At 45.1% G+C, this 19,949-nt stretch overlaps 1 protein-coding gene across 1 annotated transcript in view; it reads left to right on the forward strand.

The window, feature by feature from the left end:
- LOC126154602 (uncharacterized) overlaps positions 1-19,949 on the forward strand; it is a 74,440-nt gene that overhangs the window by 40,723 nt on the left and 13,768 nt on the right. The window contains exons 6-7 of the mRNA XM_049916161.1: positions 3,460-3,701; positions 14,485-14,693. Of these exons, the coding sequence (XP_049772118.1) occupies positions 3,460-3,701; positions 14,485-14,693 (451 nt within the window). The remainder of the gene's footprint in view (positions 1-3,459; positions 3,702-14,484; positions 14,694-19,949) is intronic.

Raw genomic sequence — 19,949 nt, forward strand, 5'->3', positions numbered from 1 at the left:
AATCCTAGAAACATACTAAACATAGAAATTCCGAAGACAACGAGCATCTCATTGAAGGCATGTTTGCTGAAGTGACAGTTCTTAGTATGAATTTCACTCGGGAAAGAAACGTCGTTAACGCTGCTGAAAATTTCACGTGTTGGTAATAGTTTCACAGCCAAATCATGCACAACGGATCAATATTTCTAAAAGTGGCGCTTGCAATTGATTACGATTCCAAATACACTGCAGGAATTTCACCGAAAACAATTTCAAATAATTTTTCCATTTCTTTTAATTCGTTCACCAGACATATAATTACTTGACGAATAAGAACAACATTGTTTCAATGTACATAGGAAAGCATTCGTATATTAATCTTGTACAGAGATGGATAGATAAATGAAAAACAAAAGTAACAATAGCTACCGGGTTTCGAACACGAGGCGCAAAAGTGTGTATCCGTGACGCTAGCCATTGCGCCACTCTTTTTTTCTTTTTCTTTTTTAAACAATAACCAATTGTACCACTCATTTTCCTGGCTAAAGGAACCTGTAAAGAAGGGGTTCATTTGCCACCGCCACTTTGACCCTAAAAACAAAAATATATGCACCGCTGCAGGCGTCGGCACCTAATTACGCCTATTCCAACAGTTCTATCTAAACTAAGAAAGAAGGAAAGGAAAGGGGGGAGAGGTAACAAATGTATGGATCAGAAAAAATTTTTTTTTCTCCTCGGACATGTGGAGTGAAGTCCATGAAAGCCGCCCATAGCTGTGGAGAAATCCAAGCACGTCTTCTCGAAATAGAGAAGAATGCCGTTGGAGGTCGCAGCATAAAAAAAACAGAAATAGTACATCAGAATAAACGCTCATTGCAGGGACATTCCAACTGGACGGCGGGTCGTAGCAAGCACTCCGAAGGAAGCTGGAAAAGTATTGCCTATATTTCGGATTACAGACAACGATGCAATATCGTATGTTCGCGTAAGTTCAAAAATCGAGAATACGCTTCTCGTCGGTGGGAAAAAAAAAAGGAGTGGAGCTGCAAGACGGCGGACCTAATTCACAAATGAGTCTTTTCTGCGGGTCGTACCCTATATAATATAGAAACAACATCGTTATTCGGTCCGGAGCAGCACGTTTGAGAAATGCCAGAATTCGCTGGACCTAACGCAAGGCTTGTACTGCCGGGCCACTCCGCTTTATCTGAACCTTTTTGCTTTTGAAAAGGCACTATCTCGAAAACTTTTACCGTCGTTTTCTCAGAAACGGTCGAGTATCCACAGCTAAGCTGAGACAGGTGTGAGCCGTGCGAGGCTCGTGTTCATGCCGTTTATTGATTGTCATCTTCTCTTACGGTAGTGCCGCCTCGTTTTCTAATTCCATTTACTGGCGTCACTAACTTCCTACCTTATCTGCCCGTGAGTGGCAGCAGCGCTTATCGATAAGTGCACTGTCGTAGCATCTCTGGAGCGATCGACAGTATTTCCGGGTCGTCGTGTGACGGGAGATCAGTTGCGGACGGACCAGCAGTGAAGTCGGGGACGGAACGCCAGTGAGGCGCGGACAGCCAGTGCTTACCGACAGCTGGCGACCTACATGAACTGTCCGACGGAAGGAGAATGGAGCGGGACGACCGTTGGTTGGTTGCTCGTCTCATCGGGCGACGTCTATTTGGTCCTTTGACCGTTTCTGGGTCTCGTCAGTTGGTCATTTTCTGAGACGTGGGTCGGTTCCTTCCTTGTACAGAGATGTCGTGGCTAATGGGCAAAAGTTACCTCTGCATGGCTGGGTACGAGCCAGTGTGCCTGGCTCGCAGTGTCTCCGAATTCCGAACGGACATCGAGTTGAGTCGGGTTGGAGCTGCAGTCAGCTTCGGACAGCCAACACTCGTCCGACCGTTGCCGACACACATAATTTGAGGGGGGACGACCTCGGTTGGTCGTTCGGTCGGTCGTCTCATGGGGCGACGTGTATCTGGTCGCCGACCGCTTGTGGAAACTCTCTGTGTGTCGAACTGATTCGTCCTTGTTGTTCCACAGTGATTGCTTTTACGATTGTTCGAATTCTTGTGTGTTTACGTGGCACTGTGTGTAGCTTCTGCGATTTTCACTGAGCAGATGAATGCTGTCTGCGGACTGGAATAGGCAGTTGGTCGGTTACGACAGAGCGAATTGATTAGGTTGTTAGTTGGTTTTTCAGCCGTCCCTAGGTCGTATTGCCACCTAATTATTTAGTGTTACGCTTGGCTGCCTGTGCAAAAAATGGTGCAAATGGCTCTGAGCACTATGGGACTCAACTGCTGTGGTCATAAGTCCCCTAGAACTTAGAACTACTTAAACCTAACTAACCTAAGGACAGCACACAACACCCAGCCATCACGAGGCAGAGAAAATCCCTGACCCCGCCGGGAATCGAACCCGGGAACCCGGGCGTGGGAAGCGAGAACGCTACCGCACGACCACGAGATGCGGGCTTGGCTGCCTGTCTCACCTAAACTGTTGTTAGAGTTACCTCCCAAGGCCGACCCTTGGAACACTTCTGAGCATCGCCGTTTGTTGTTTGTGATTGTCATTTTATTTGGTCGCAGGTACTGTGCCAGGTCTTCAGCCGTCTATTAATATTGTCTGTTTTATGTTCAGTATATGGCCTTCAGCCGACTTCATGACAACTATTTTAAGATTAGGACTTAAGTCGTGTTATATTTAAAATTCTTGTTGCTCTGTATTTAGGCCTTCAGCCGTGTTTGTTGCAGAATCTGTGGCTTTAATATGTAAATCCTTACCTGTAAGGTTTCACTTTAATTATCTTGAATTGTTGCAACGGCCTTCAGCCGTGTTCTGTAAATGTTTATCTTAAGGTGGTCTTTAATTATTCTTGAGTAATTGTTTGGGCCTTCAGCCGACAAGATACTTCAAGTTTTCTTAAGATGTTTCGTTGTACTGAGTAAAAACGTATCTTTAAAGCCTCTCTTTTATTATGTAAAGAAATTTTTATTTGGCTTTCAGCTGAAGAATTTATTTGAGTTTTCCTTAATATGGTCTTTAGCCGAAAACTGTAAATGCTTCGCTTCTAAAGAATTTTCTTAGGTGATCTGAAATATTATTTCGGCCTTTAGCCGAGAAGATATTGCAATTTTACTTAAGTAAGGCCTTCAGCCGTTACTCTAAATCCTGGTGTTTTACAAGGAATCATTTAAACTTATTCTGGAGAAGTTACTTGGGCCCTCAGCCGTGAATTGATCTTTGCTGTTTTAAAGGGAAAACAGTGCATTGGTTCGAGCAATAAAGTTGTGTGTTCTAACAGTAATTGACCTTGGCCCCTTTCCACAACCTGATCCGCTCTGTACTGCGAAACCGGATTTCAACGTGTTCGCTCTCCCACTAAGCGCAGTTTCTGGGAAATCGGATTATGGCACTTGTCGTACTCTCCTCGCCAATACTGTGTACATAGCTCTAGCCGGCGCGTCGCCGCTGCAGGCCGGCGTTCATGTTCCGGGAGCCGTCGCTGGCGGCGGTGAGCAACGTGTACACGCGGCCCTTCTCGCGCGGCGTCTGGCTCAGCTACTCGCTGGCGGCGCTGCTGCTGGCCCTGCTGGTGGTCGCCTCGCAGCGGCTGCTGGCCAGGGCGCAGGGGATGCTCGACGACAACACGGACCCCGCCGTCGCGCCGCCCTGGACTGACGTGCCACTCGTCGCCTTCAGCATCGTCTGCGAGGAAGGTGCGTGTCTGATATGCACTGCTCTACCACTGCTGATGTTCAGAATGCGCTGAGGAGACAAAAGTCGTGAGATAGCGGTGCCTAGGCTTACACACTACTTAAACTAACGTAACGATAAGGACAACACTCACACCCATGCCCGAGGGAGGACTCAAACCTCCGGCGGGAAGGGCTGCACGATTGGTGACATGGCACCTCTAACCGCGCGGCCACTCCGCGCGGTGCGCGAGATAGCTATATGAACATATACAGATGGCGGTAAGATCGCGTTCACTAGGTATAAAAGGGTAATGAATTGGCGAAATGCCGGCCGGAGTGGCCGACGGTTCTAGGCGCTACAGTCTGGAACCACGCGACCGCTACGGTCGCAGGTTCGAATCCTGCCTCGGTCAAGGATGTGTGTGATGTCCTTAGGTTAGTTAGGTTTAAGTAGTTCTAAGTTCTAGGGGACTGATGACCTCAGAAGTTAAGTTCCATAGTGCTCAGAGCCATTTGAACCATTTTGAACCAATTGGCGAACTGTCATTTGTTCAAATGGTTCAAATCGCTCTGAGCACTTGCTTCTACGCGAAAAAAAAAAAAGTTCAAATGGCTCTGAGCACTATGGGACTATCTGCTGTGATCATCAGTCCCCTAGAACTTAGAACTACTTAAACCTAACTAACCTAAGGACATCACACACATCCATGCCCGAGGCAGGATTCGAACCTGCGACCGTAGCGGCCTCGCGGTTTCAGACTGTAGCGCCTAGGACCGCTCGGCCACTCAACCCGGCATGGTAGGGTTCAAGTGTGGCGAAGACCTCACGAAGCCATGGACCCAACTTAACAACACGGCGATCTGCAAGCTGGTAGTGGCTCCATATTGATGTGGGCTGTGTTTGCATGGAATGGAATGGGTCCTCTGGTCCAAATGAACCGATCGTTGACTGGATATGGTTATGCTGAGCTACTTGGATACCATTTGCAGCACATTAAGTTTCCGATCGCCGCCGCGATGGCAACTGCCGTGGCTTAGATATTCTGAGGGTGAGTTAACTGTTCTTGGTGATGCCTTATAAGTCAGCGGACGAGAATGGCTGTCCCTCTCCCGCATTGTCCTGTTCTATCCGTACGGTAAACGTGCATGCTGCGTACGTCGGCTCCTGGACGTATCATGTTCATCTCCATACCCCAGTGGTCAGTATGCCTGACTTCTATGCAGAGGAGCCACGTTGGATTCCTGGCACTGCCAGGGGGAGGACTGACACACTGTCGCCAGCCCCATCAAGCCATTTAAGGTGCTGCTTGAATGAGAACTACTGACTGACGCCTACAACGGCCGGGAGACCGACGTGCCGACCCCACACCCCTCCACACCGAATCCAATGACCTGTTGGCGTAGGATGACACGGCGGTTGGTCGATCCCGATTAGCCCATTAGGACCAAAACATGTTCTGCTTTGCTTTTGAACTTATCCTGAAGTGAGTCTGCAGAAAGATGAGATAATTAATATGTTAAACATGATAGATACAACCATAAAGTTATATTTGCGGAATAAAACAATGAGACATACTTTCATTTATCCGTGTTCTTAATTCTTTACCTTATTCCACATCATTCACACTAGAGTCAACTGTATCAATATTTTTGAAATTTCGACTGAATGTGATGCTTTCAGACTTTTACTGCAGTTCTGCTACTTATTAAATGGTGAAACTATTTCGTTCCCATTACAAAGAAGGCACCAGCAAAGGGAGAATATTAATACGTTATGTCAGTGAGACTAATAATTTTTTATCATTCTCAAAAATTCATTTCAGTGTTTCAAACCGTTCATGAATTGTGAGGTGTCATACTGTCTAACATTCTGCGTGGTGTCTGTTTGTTCTAAGTCGTGTCTCCCTACCACTTTCGCGCAACGACGCTCTGAGCGTGTGTTTTAGGGACCTGTTGCGGGTAAGGAGACGCCAGACCACACATGACATGTAGAGTTCCGAAGACTAGCGATGATATAATCAAATACTTAATGATTTCAGGGTCAGCTCCACTGCACTCCCTGTAAAAGAATCTTAATATAACTAAATTTAGCCGAAGGGGTTCAAGGCTTTCCTATTTTTAGTTAGCTGGTAAAATAACGTCGAAAAAGCAGTTAAGTTTACCACTGGAATTTTTATTCTACTCACAAAACTTTGTTTATAAATTGCGCTATTGATGAAAGGAAATATTTTAATACAGGATGATAAAAACCAACTACGTTCAATAAAAATGTGAACGAATATTCCCTGAATGGGTTTCCAAGTTGTACAATGAATCAAAGGATGACCTATGCCATATCACATCTATAATATAGGTTTAAATTAAGTTTCATAAAAGAGAAAACTATCAAAAATGGTCTACAGTGACCCTCAATTATCTTTAATTACTTATTTAACTTGTCGCAAATTACAGTGGCTGAATGGCTTCTCAATAATTATATAACAGAAAAATCATCGCGTTTCAGATTTTAACTTCAAGTAGCAAATGTGAATACCATGAGCTTTAATTGATGATCAACACTAGTATTACGTAAAAAAGGGGATGTAACAAATGAGACTTCTGCAGTTCTGAGTGAAGCCTTATGCGCTATTATGCGGCATCGCGTGCGTTCATTACCTTGTCGGTGTTCGTCAGGGGGCGGCGGATGGCGCAGCTCCATACAGCTCGCCGTCTCTGTAGCAAGTCTTTTCTAACTTCTCCTTACTACAATTTACCGAAGTTGGTTTTAAAAACAAACTATCTGGCTGTGTTTCCATCTGACCAATCAGGGTCTCAATGTTAACCTTAAGCTCTGCCTACAAAAATTCTGTCTATCCAATGAGAAATGTTATACTTTTCGTGGTGGGGCAATGGCTTTAAAGTTTGCAACATAACAGAGACGCATATAGTCTCACCCTAAAACTTGCAGCTGGTGTGGCCCGTTTAGTATTATCGTAAGATCTATACTGTTCTTCTGGAGGGCTCTATCTTTTAACATGGGCTGGGGGCTGCTCTTGGCGATCAGCCGGCGATGTGTGTGTCCATCCCTTATCAGAGGGCCTTCTAGCCTACACGACTCTGCTCTAGGCTTCTGTTCTCGTTTCTCCCCTCGGAACTGCGTCTGTTTCACGGTGGGAAGGTATGACATGCATTTAGGCGTTCTTGTGTTAGTCTGTGGTATTCCATTTGCTCACTCGTTGCTCATATTATTTTGGTTAATTTAATGTCAGGATTTATTCGGAGCTATGTGACATACTGCCGGATTTGCTATCAGGGTTTTCATGGAAGGTGTTGGATTTGCCTGACACCTTACAACTGCTAATTTTCGCCTCACAAACATTAGTATGAGCTCAATAGTAAACGCCTGATGGCCTAAAGTTATCAAACAATTGTAATGTAAAAGAAATGAACCGTCGCATAGTAGCGACAGAATCTATTATTCTTTACCTTTGCCGCTCCTGCGCGGCAGCTGTAAATCTCTATGTACACGTATCGATTAATGATATAAAAAGAATTCTGTTGTTTCAAGACAAATGAGGCCTTGAGCGCTTCACCTTTTACTGTTTCTATTCCATGAAAGGCGGATGCGGACTTGCTGCGTTCCGCAATCTGTGTTTTATAATTTGTGGAAAATATTCTGCAAATGTGCTAATTGCCTTCTCAATCAGAGAACATATATGTTTATCTAATTAATTACGAGCAGGCACCGTCAAGAGGACATTAATCTCAAGTATTGCCTGTTATGAGCAAAGCTTTTGTTAATACGCACCAGCTATTGTAAATTAGTATAAAAAGGTACGTAGCATTAAAAAACACGTGTGTTATATATGAAGTGTGCTTATTTAAACAAATTATCCTTAAGTATCTCCATCTCCTCATTACTTGAATGTTAATCATTTTGTATCAGTTTATCTCCAGAACTCACGATCACGCTGATGGACCAAACACAGCACCGAGGCAGGGGGAACTTTATCGTTTTCATATTATTTCTGAATCAATCTTTTTTAATTGTATAGTGTTGTTTTTCTTTTAAAGTCGGTAAATAATTTGGTACCTTAGTGTCGATCCGGGTATGACTGCATCGCGGTCATGAAAACGCTCGGAAATGATAATGTTGCTTCCTATCAATCTCAAATGAATTAATCTGCTGCTCTGTGTCCAAAGAATGTCAGGTATTTAAAAAATATTTATCAGGTAAAATAATCATTACAGTGACTAGTTTCGATAAGACAATACAATCAATCTCTGATTCTGTTGCCAAGTTACACACAAAATTTCATTATATCTTCAACACTATATTTTTATAACACTACAGAGGGATGTCATTGATGATTCATTTTCATTCTGTCATTTGTGCATGCGAGCAATGAAAGTAGAAGTGAGTGCATTACATACAATCAGTTTCCTCGAGATTGCAAATAGAAACAGATCTCATCTCAAATTTACAGATTAGATTAGATTAGATTAGATTAGATTAATACTAGTTCCATGGATCATGAATACGATATTTCGTAATGATGTGGAACGAGTCAAGTTTTCCAATACATGACATAATTAAGTTAATTTAACAACATACTTAAGTTAATATAACAACTCTTTCATTTTTTTGTGTTTTTTATTTTTATTTTTTATTTTTATTTTTTTTAAATATTTTTTTTAATTTATATCTAAAAATTCCTCTATGGAGTAGAAGGAGTTCTCATTCAGAAATTCTTTTAATTTCTTCTTAAATACTTGTTGGTTATCTGTCAGACTTTTGATACTATTTGGTAAGTGACCAAAGACTTTAGTGCCAGTATAATTCACCCCTTTCTGTGCCAAAGTTAGATTTAATCTTGAATAGTGAAGATCATCCTTTCTCCTAGTATTGTAGTTATGCACACTGCTATTACTTTTGAATTGTCGGCTACAGTTCCTATGCAACAATGCATAACCTAACGTGCACTAAATGCAAATTCATACCGACACCTACTTTTCGTTGAAAACGATTCGTATTTCGTGCAGCAGCTCACAGAAATGCATGCTCATTCTCAATATTGGGAAAGTCCAATATTCCCAAAGGAGCAGCAGCCCCAGCTGCTACCTACTAAGCTATGCACTTCGTCTGTTATCAACGAAGCATTCTTTGTTCGCTTCGGCCTGGTTGGTGGCCGACTCGCTACACTGCAGAAATGGAGGCTGGATCATTTGCAGTCTTTCTTAAACGACTTTAAAGAAACTACACTCCTGGAAATGGAAAACAGAACACATTGACACCGGTGTGTCAGACCCACCATACTTGCTCCGGACACTGCGAGAGGGCTGTACAAGCAATGATCACATGCACGGCACAGCGGACACACCAGGAACCGTGGTGTTGGCCGTCGAATGGCGCTAGCTGCGCAGCATTTGTGCACCGCCGCCGTCAGTGTCAGCCAGTTTGCCGTGGCATACGGAGCTACATCACAGTCTTTAACACTGGTAGCATGCCGCGACAGCGTGGACGTGAACCGTATGTGCAGTTGACGGACTTTGAGCGAGGGCGTATAGTGGGCATGCAGGAGGCCGGGTGGACGTACCGCCGAATTGCTCAACACGTGGGGCGTGAGGTCTCCACAGTACATCGATGTTGTCGCCAGTGGTCGGCGGAAGGTGCACGTGCCCGTCGACCTGGGACCGGACCGCAGCAACGCACGGATGCACGCCAAGACCGTAGGATCCTACGCAGTGCCGTAGGGGACCGCACCGCCACTTCCCAGCAAATTAGGGACACTGTTGCTCCTGGGGTATCGGCGAGGACCATTCGCAACCGTCTCCATGAAGCTGGGCTACGGTCCCGCACACCGTTAGGCTGTCTTCCGCTCACGCCCCAACATCGTGCAGCCCGCCTCCAGTGGTGTCGCGACAGGCGTGAATGGAGGGACGAATGGAGACGTGTCTTCAGCGATGAGAGTCGCTTCTGCCTTGGTGCCAATGATGGTCGTATGCGTGTTTGGCGCCGTGCAGGTGAGCGCCACAATCAGGACTGCATACGACCGAGGCACACAGGGCCAACACCCGACATCATGGTGTGGGGAGCGATCTCCTACACTGGCCGTACACCACTGGTGATCGTCGAGGGGACACTGAATAGTGCACGGTACATCCAAACTGTCATCGAACCCATCGTTCTACCATTCCTAGACCGGCAAGGGAACTTGCTGTTCCAACAGGACAATGCACGTGCGCATGTATCCCGTGCCACCCAACGTGCTCTAGAAGGTGTAAGTCAACTACCCTGGCCAGCAAGATCTCCGGATCTGTCCCCCATTGAGCATGTTTGGGACTGGATGAAGCGTCGTCTCACGCGGTCTGCACGTCCAGCACGAACGCTGGTCCAACTGAGGCGCCAGGTGGAAATGGCATGGCAAGCCGTTCCACAGGACTACATCCAGCATCTCTACGATCGTCTCCATGGGAGAATAGCAGCCTGCATTGCTGCGAAAGGTGGATATACACTGTACTAGTGCCGACATTGTGCATGCTCTGTTGCCTGTGTCTATGTGCCTGTGTTTCTGTCAGTGTGATCATGTGATGTATCTGACCCCAGGAATGTGTCAATAAAGTTTCCCTTTCCTGGGACAATGAATTCACGGTGTTCTTATTTCAATTTCCAGGAGTGTATTCTGTAAAAAAATGATTCTCTCACATCTTTTGGCGTCATTCATCGACTTCATGATGAACAGCGTATCATTTCGTTAATGGCAATAGTTACTGTGATATTTCGATATTAAGTGAACTACTGCACGAAATTCGAATGGTTTTCAACGATACGTGGGAGTTGCTATGAATTTGCATTTAGCGCGTGTTGGGTCATATACTGCTGCATATGAAATATAGCCAACATACAGAATTTTTCTTTAAACTTGAGATGAGATCTATTTCTATCTCCAGTCAGGGGAAAATTAACTGTATCTAGTGCTCTTACTTCTCCTTGCATTGCCTGCATGCATAAATGACAGAGTTGAAAATGAAACATCCATGATATCTCTCACATTTCAAAACGGTTTTGAGATATTGAAATGAGTTTCTGAGGAATGATAATATGCAAAGCGGAGAGTATTTTTCCATTTAGTTAAGATATGAAACTCTCTTATCTCCCGGTTTATGTTGGTAACTACAGATTATTTCAATGAAATAATGTAATTATTTTGAGGGCCATCGATAACTGATGGAATGAGGAATAGTGTAGGTAAGTGAAGAAATTACTCATTTATTTTTATACCGAGCATGAACTTTTTATAAGCTATTGGTCTGGCTTACCGTCAATTGCTTGTTTAGTAGTAGACTGCTTCAGGATCTGTCGCAATTGTAATTGTATTGTGAGGTGAACACCGTAGTGTTTTGTAAAAAGAAGTTAATTTTAACATACCAACAAGAGAAAGAAAAGAATAATTACAAGTTAGGCGAAAATAAATCGCTCCTTCTGTTTCAGTTCCACCGTAATCCTGTAACCCGTTGTGTTTTTAATAATAAATGGTTGACTTGTCGAATTATTGGTCGTGCAGGCATAACATATTAATAGGACCGTTTGCAAACTCGCCATCTGTTGGATACGAGTTCTGCCTGTGAGTAATCTTCAGCTGTTGAAGTGCACCTCCACTACCAAGCGGTGGCCGCTTGCAATGGACCACCTACCACTATCGTTTTCCCTTCCCCCACCACATAATCTGTGCATCTAGGACCCAAATTTCTTTGCGTGCACTCTGCGTTAAAGTATTATGTTGGTCTATCAAGACAACGAGTGTGCACGGGGAAAGAGACAGAGACTTTTGTATTTGACAGGGATTCAGGATTCGCAGCCCAGCCCTAGTGTTGACACGGATGTTAGGGTTAGAAATGGGCTGAATAGCCAGCGAGTGGAAGCAGCCGGCGCGGGGATGGGCGTGGCCATTGATGCAATACCGTAGATACCGTGGCCGGCCACTTCCCAGTCTCTCTCTCTCTCTCTTGCCTAGTATATGAAGACTTTCCCTGTGTGCCATATGATTCTTCTGGGTCCGACCTTGTATATTTAGGTTTTTCGATTTGGATTACTCTCTGGACTGATTTATCACGCTCTACGACAACCTTCACTGTATTCTGTATTCTGGGCGTAGCTTCTGATCAACCATTCACGATGTCACTCTGTCGCTACCGACAACATGGAAGAGTCTCTTTCGCCTGTCTCCACGTCAGCGTCTATATGAGTGGTCAGGAAATTTGTTTCCTCCTACTTTCGAGTAATATGGAAAAGAGGGCTCCTGTATTATGCATCCATGAATGTTGTCGCGTCCCAAGCGTAAGTATTGCCCGATATTGGGTGACAGGGATCGTGAGGAGGGAATTAGCTGGTTGGCGTATGTGAGAGGGAATCTTGACTTGGTTGTAATGTTAAATCCCTTGTTACAAAAGGGAAGGATTGGAAAAGGACGTGAAATAACCTCACCTAGAAGCGTTTTGCAACTCCTAAATCTAGTCAGAAAAGAATTTTAGCTCTTTCTCCGTTTTCCTAGAAGGACTTGTTCCAACGAAGAGCCAAGTCTTAGGACAGAGACGGTGACTGGCAGCACAATTCCGTCTGCTTTGAAATGAGACTGTCAGCATTAACCGAGCCCACACCCGCTATACGACTCAGAGAGTTCCCCTGCTTTTTGCTTATGATTTCATTAACTGCGCTGATACAAATGCAGCTGCTTCTGCCTAGACTTGGCTGGCTACTCTACCGGTTCTCTGTGTGTCTTTAGTCCACTTCTGAAGGCCGAATTATGCACTGCTCTTCAGCAGCAGTTTTCCAGAGTCTAGATGGTGACAGCTCCTGTCCCTATATGGTCACACTCTGCGTCCTAAGCCTGCCACTGGCTTTTCATGATGTTCGGTGTCCCTGCCAAAGACCCTCTCTTTTAATCCGTTCACGTCAGGAAATGCTGGCATCACCATTATTGTCGACATGTGTACCGAGTACACGTGGAGCTACGCCTATTAATGGTACTCCGTAACGTCCTTGGATAACTCTGTGTTCATACACTCATGCTCATAAATTAAGGATAATGCTGATACATGGTAAAACAACGCTCTGGTGGGCGGTTTGCGGATTTAAATCACCTCGGGGTATGACCATGCGGTGCATTTGACCTGCGGTCGTCGCACGGTGGCGCTGGCAGTAGTCCACATACGCAAAGGTGTGTTGGTGCATGTCAGAGTACGGTGCAGCGAGTAAGTGTGCAGACGTTTTCAGACGTGCTAATGGTGACTGTGTGTTGAAAATGGCTCAGAGAACACACATTGATGACTTTGTGAGGGGTAGAATATTAGGGCGACTGGAGGCTGGTCAAACACAGCAGATCGTAGCACGGGTCCTGCGTGTGCCACAAAGTGTGATCAAGATTATGGCAACGATTCCAGCAGACAGGAAACGTGTCCAGGCGCTACAGTACGGGACGTCCACAGTGTACAACACTACAAGAAGACCGATGTCTCACCATCAGTGCCCGCAGAAGGCCACGGAGTACTGCAGGTAGCCTTTTTCGGGACATTACCGCAGCCACAGGAGCAGTTATCTCACACAGTCTACAGATGACTGAACAGACGTGGTTTATTTGCCCGGAGACCTGCAACGTGCTTTCCACTGACCCCTGGTCTCAGGAGAGCCCGTAAAGGCTGGTGTCAAGAACACAGTACTTGGTCATTGGAACAGTGGTCTCAGGTTATGTTCACAGACGAGTCCAGGTATAGTCTGAACAGTGATTCTCGCCGGGTTTTCATCTGGCGCGAACCAATAACCAGGTACCAACCCCCTTAATGTCCTTGAAAGGGGCATGTATGGAGGTCGTGGTTTGATGGTTTGGGGTGGTGTTATGATTGGTGCACGTAAACCCCTGCATGTCTTTGACAGAGGAACTGTAAGAGGCCAGGTGTATCGAGACGTCATTTTGCACCAGTATGTCCGCCTTTTTAGGGATTCAGTGGTTCCAACCTTCCTCCTGATGGATGATAACGCACGGCTTCACCGAGTTGCCATCGTGGAGGTGTAGCCTACCTTAAAACAGAAGATATCAGGCGAAGGAAGTGGCCTGCCTGTTCTCCAGACCTAAACCCCATCGAGCATGTCTGGAATGCTCTCGGTCGACACATCGCTGTACGTCTTCAAACCCCTAGGACACTTCAGGAGCTCCGACTGGCACTGGTGCAAGAATGGGAGGCTTTATCCCAGCAGCTGCTCGGCCACCTGATCCAGGGTATGCCAACCCGTTGTGCATGGTGATCATATCCCATATTGATGTCGGGGTACATGCTCAGGAAACAGTGGCGTTTTGTAGCACATGTTCTTCGGGACGGTTTTCTCAACTTATCACCAATACCGTGTCGTGTGTGTTCCATATGTGCCTATGCTATCAGCGCCAGTTTTGTGCAGTGCCACGTTGTGTGGCACCACACTCTGCAATTGTCCTTAATTTATGAGCATGAGTGTAGCTTATAGGATTATCGCTGCACGTGGCTGCCCGACATGCTGGCACTTGGCTGGCCCGCTTGCTGCCCCCTGACTTTTCCTTGCCACACCATAAGACTTCTAAGACTTAACGTTATTCTCCATTCGATATTTTTCTACAAGACGTGACTGTTTTTTTTGTGGATACGACAATGTGTATGAATGAAAAATTAGTTTTGCGTTTTTAAAGGTAGTAAACGGCGTTCTAGATTATTTCTATGTTAGTTTTAAAACGTGGAGGGGCTCTGAATTCGGAGAGGAGTGTCGGTGCACCCGCTGAAGTACACTGTATGCCCGCAGGCATGCAGGACCCGCCGCAGAACGTGTCGTCGCGCATCCTGCTCATGTTCCTGCTGGTGCTGGCCGTCTTCCACGTGACGGCCTACTCTGCCTGCATCGTGTCGCTGCTGCAGCTGCCCAGCGGCTCCATCAACGCCCTCGACTCGCTCTTCGGCTCCAAGCTGCGCGTCGTCATGCACGACCTGCCCTACAACTTCAACTACGGAAACGTAAGAAAGGGGGCGCACGGATACACACACACACACACACACACACACACAAACACACACACACACACACACACACACAAGCACACCATCCCAAAAATATGTATGGACGAGTAAGCGAAAAATGATCGAATACACGGTGTCTGCTTTAACTTGAGACAACGCAATACCTCGAAAACGACGCATCGTGCGAAAAAAATTTTCAGGTGAAAAGTTAATGTGAGTAAAGGGGACATCTGAAAGAACTCCCCTTTCTTATTGCATATTCGGATTCTACACCAAAAAACACGCACTGTGTACTCAAATCACTGTTTTCCATTCGTGGTAGATGGCGCTGTAATCGACAAATATCAAGTGCGCCTTTTTTTAGAATTAAGAACCGATGCAACTTAGTAGGCTTTCCCGGCGTAATAAGTCTTGAAAGTCTCTTCGGGTTTGCTGCCGGATCCTATTCAACTCGATTCGACATTTCGGCGATCCAACTCTTCGTCATCTTCAGGAGAATGCGAATAAAATCCACCACGGTTCTAGGCGCTACAGTCTGGAACCGCGTGACCGCTACGGTCGCAGGTCCGAATCCTGCCTCGGGCATGGATGTGTGTGATGTCCTTAGGTTAGTTAGGTTTAAGTAGTTCTAAGTTCTAGGGGACTGATGACCTCAGATGTTAAGTCCCATAGTGCTCAGAGCCATTTGAACCAAAATCCACCGAATTGGAGATATGGTGTTCACACTTTCCAATATATGGACCGAGAACAGATGATAAATACCTCGCCAGGTTATAAGTGGGTGCACCCAAATTACTAACAATTCGACGATTGAAATCTTTGAGGCTGGGCCCTTCAGTTCTATTAGTTAGTTTTGATGTGGTATCTCTGTTTACACGAGTCCCTCTGGAAGAGTCATTTAGTTTGATTAGGGAAAAACTGGATGGAGAGTTGGTGAAGCTTTGTCGTCATGTGCTGACATTCACGTACATTTTATTTAACGGCAACGTTTTTGCACAGAATGACGGATTGGCTATGGAAACTCTTTTATCCCCCATAGTCGCCAATTTATTTATGGAGGACTTCTAGGATATGACACTGAGGACTTCAGCTTTGCAACCAACGTCCTTCTGGAGGTATGTAGATGGTACCTTTTTCGTCTGGCCACATGGACGTGATGCTCTTAATAGGTTTTTGGATCACTTCAACTGTCTTCATCGCCGCATTATGTTGTGACTTGGCAAGACAGCCAAGTCACTATGCGAGGATGCCGAAAGGCACGCGTTAAGCTCACGCAGACTGGCGTGAGGTCTGGAACATTACAATGTTATTAATATAGCAAATAAAGTACGTAGTTGAAGTAATACTTAACTTTATTCCATAATTGGTGAACATCGCTCTTGTTGATACATAAGTGCAATCTCAATATACACTGGTAATGGTGCCTTGCTAGGTCGTAGCAAATGATGTAGCTGAAGGCTATGCTAACTATCGTCTCGGCAAATGAGAGCGTATTTGTCAGTGTAGCTTCGCTAGCAAAGTCGGCTGTACAACTGGGGCGAGTGCTAGGACGTCTCTCTAGACCTGCCGTGTGGCGGCGCTCGGTCTGAAATCACTGACAGTGGCGACACGCGGGTCCGACGTATACTAGCGGACCGCGGCCGATATAAAGGCTACCACCTAGCAAGTGTGGTGTCTGGCGGTGACACCACACATTAAATTTACCATGGAGGTTAAAAGTGATGGGATGCTTCCATTTTTGGACGTTATGGTTTACAAAAAGCCAGATGGCACTTTGGAGCATAGTGTTCACCGAAAGCCGACGCACATAGATCGCTACCTGCATTCTAAGAATTGTCATCCACCATATCAACGAAGTGGCGTCCTCAGGACTTTGGTACGTAGAGCATATGCCATTTCTGATGCGGACAGCTTAACCCAAGAACTTGGGCATTTGATGGCCGGTTTTAAGGAAAACGGATACTCTGAGAAGCAGATTCGTCGGGCTATGGAGTTTGGATCATCATCGGAGGTGCATGAAGAGGAACATACATCGGTCGCCTTTGTTCCTTATGCTGGGGGCAGGAATCTTAACATTAAGAGTGTGTTTCGTCCACCTACCAAGGATAGGGCTCTGTGAAAGATGATTCGGGGCTTAGAAAACCCGGTGTATACAAAATTCCGAGTAAATGTGGGAAGGCTTACATCGGCCGTTCGATTCGCACAGTTCATGACAGGTGTGTGGAACATTGTCGTCATACGAGGCTACAACAGCCGGAAAAATCGGCAGTAGCAGAACACTGCTTAAATGAGGCTCACGGTATGAAATTTGACGAAACTGTGATAGTTCCAACAGTTTCGGTTTTTGGAACAGTGTCTATAAAGAGGCAATTGAAATTAGGTTGACAGATAATTTAATTAATAGACAATGGGTTTCCTCTTAGCAGGTCGAGAAATCCTGTACTATCTCGCATCAAAACTGAACGTTCTTCGGTGCGGCCAGTTCGAGTGTTCGAAAATCGTCCCTGAGTTCGAGATATCGTTGTCGCCGGTGTTCTACTAAGGGCGGCGCCACCTGCCCAGTCTTGGAGGGCAGCAACCGTGATGGGCGGCGCTTGCGCCTTGTACGGGAAAGAGGCTTATACAGGACGTCGAGCCCGCATCTCGTGGTCGTGCGGTAGAGTTCTCGCTTCCCACGCCCGGGTTCCCGGGTTCGATTCCCGGCGGGGTTAGGGATTTTCTCTGCCTCGTGATGGCTGGGTGTTGTGTACTGTCCTTAGGTTAGTTAGGTATAAGTAGTTCTAAGTTCTAGGGGACTGATGACCATAGCTGTTAAGTCCCATAGTGCTCAGAGCCATTTGAACCATTTGAACCAGGACGTCGATTTGCAGCCGCAGCCTGGCGTCAGTTCTCAGCGGAACTCATCAGCAGAAGCAGCCTCCTCCTGAAGATGGCGAACATTTGGATCATCGAAATATCGGATAGATTTGATTTTAGGATCCGGCAACAAACCCGAAGAGACTTTCAAGAACCGATGCATCTCATTTTACATTTCATTTACGATGTAAATGTAAACATTCGTGTTCTAACAGCTGATACTGATGTTCAAAAGTTACATGAATTTTGCAAATGTGATTGTACACTACAAATTATACTGGTATTAACATGGCTAAACATTGGCATTTCTGGCCAATAAGCTACCTGTATGGTAACGCAGTTTTCTGTTCCTTACGGTGTTGATTGTGGTGAGTTCCCGAACCATCTGAATGCTAGATTTCAGTGAGTGTTTCCATCTGACCGCCGTAAATCTCGCTGGTCGCTACCCGGCTACCAGCGGAATACAAACCGCAATCATTGTAATTAGGTAAAATGTCTGTGAAGTAATAGTGACAGGCTCACTTGCCATAGATATTCATCGAAATCAAGTGCACCAATGATGAGAGGCACGGGGACTCACCGATATCAAGCATCCCGTTGGGAACAAAACTATTACATCCACCTCGTTGTTCCTAGATCAAGCGAAATGTAGTTTCTAACCAGACATTGAAATGGGTAACCATTTTGTATTGTATAATCATATCTGCAACACTGAAGTAAATTTCGATCAGAAAATCAACCATTGGAACACAAAGGTTTACATTTATATCATCAATGAAACGCAGAAACAAATTTGTCCATCCTTAATTGCAAAAAAAGCGCATTTGATATTTGTCGATTACAGCGCCATGTACCACGAATGGAAAACAGTGATTTGAGTACACCGTGCGTGTTTTTTGGCGTAGAATCCGAATATGCAATAAAAACGAGGGTGTTCCCATTTGAAAATACAAAGTTGACCACGTCCGGAGGAGGGGTGGTTAGGAGGAGACCAGCTGTAGCATAGACAGATGTACCACTTACTAATATTAACTTTTCACCTAGAACATTGCTTCCGTACAATGCGTCGTTGTCACACGTAAAAAGACGGCCTGTATATGGAGAGGTAGCATAAAGAAATATTAAAGCTTTGATGGGATAGTCTGCTCATATTATATTGATCACCTATACATTTAAAGAGAGGAAGAGGGCTGTTTGTGTTACTCACTAAGTACTTGTCGCGGCGATTTAGTATGAGACTGATATTGGACCTTGTGCAGTTTATTAGTTTGTGTTTCACGTTCTACAACTCGGGTTCATCTACCATCTAAATTACTACATCGTAACGTATCACTTCTGGATACAATACAATCTTAATAACTTATTGGTAATAACCAGCCTCAATGCAGAGTGTTGTGCAGTTCCGAAATAATGGATGAACTAAATGCAAGTACATAAACAAAATTATTAATCGTTCCACAAAATTTCGGGCGTGCAGCCGCATAAATCAATTTCTTCTTCTAATATTTCGGCTGAATACCGTCCAGCCATCTTCAGATTGACAAACTGAAATCAGTCAACCTGAAAAATTCTGATATGTTAGTCAGTTTCGATGTAGTGCAGTTGTTCACAAAAGTTTCTCTTTCGGAATCATTGTCTCTCATTGGAAAGATATTCGATAAAAAGATTTCAGCTTTATCTGAACATGTTTTGACCTCGACGTATTTTTTATTCAATAACGAATTTTATGAACAGACTGATGGTGTCGCCATGGGTATTCCTTTGCCGCACTTTGTGGCCAACTTTTTTATGGAGGACTTCGAGGAGAAAGAGCTGGAACCTGCTAGTTTGAAACCCACAGTGTTTTGGAGGTATGTTGATAACAAGTTTTTAGTGTGGCCCCATGGTGAAGACAAGCTAAAGGAATTTTTAAATCACCTGAATTCTATCCACAGACAAATTCAGTTCACGATGGAAATCGAAAAAGATGGATGCTTTCCATTTTTGAATGCGTCGGTACGGCGCAAAGATGATGGCACTTTGGGACATGCAGTGTATCGAAAACTGACCCATATGGATTTATATTTACTTGCAAATAGCTGCCACCATCCTTCGCAGACAATGAGTGTACTCAGAACTCTGCTACACAGAGCACACGTCATTGCTGACGGGAGCAGTCTGGAGGACGAGCTTCTACACCTGAGAAGAGGTTTTGAAGCCAACGGGTCTTCTCCACAGCTGATACGTAACGCACTACAAATGAAATCAACAGTGGGCACAAGAAAAGCGGAAGAAGACACGGAAAGAAATCCAGTGGCTTTCCTGCCATAAGTGGGAAGCCTTTCGTAAAAAATAGGACGGATCCTCAGGAAACACAAAGTGAAAGTGATTTTTCGCCCTCCACCAAAGATTGCAGCA

Source organism: Schistocerca cancellata, chromosome 2 (assembly GCF_023864275.1).
Source record: "Schistocerca cancellata isolate TAMUIC-IGC-003103 chromosome 2, iqSchCanc2.1, whole genome shotgun sequence".
NCBI classification, from domain to species: Eukaryota; Metazoa; Arthropoda; class Insecta; order Orthoptera; family Acrididae; genus Schistocerca; species Schistocerca cancellata.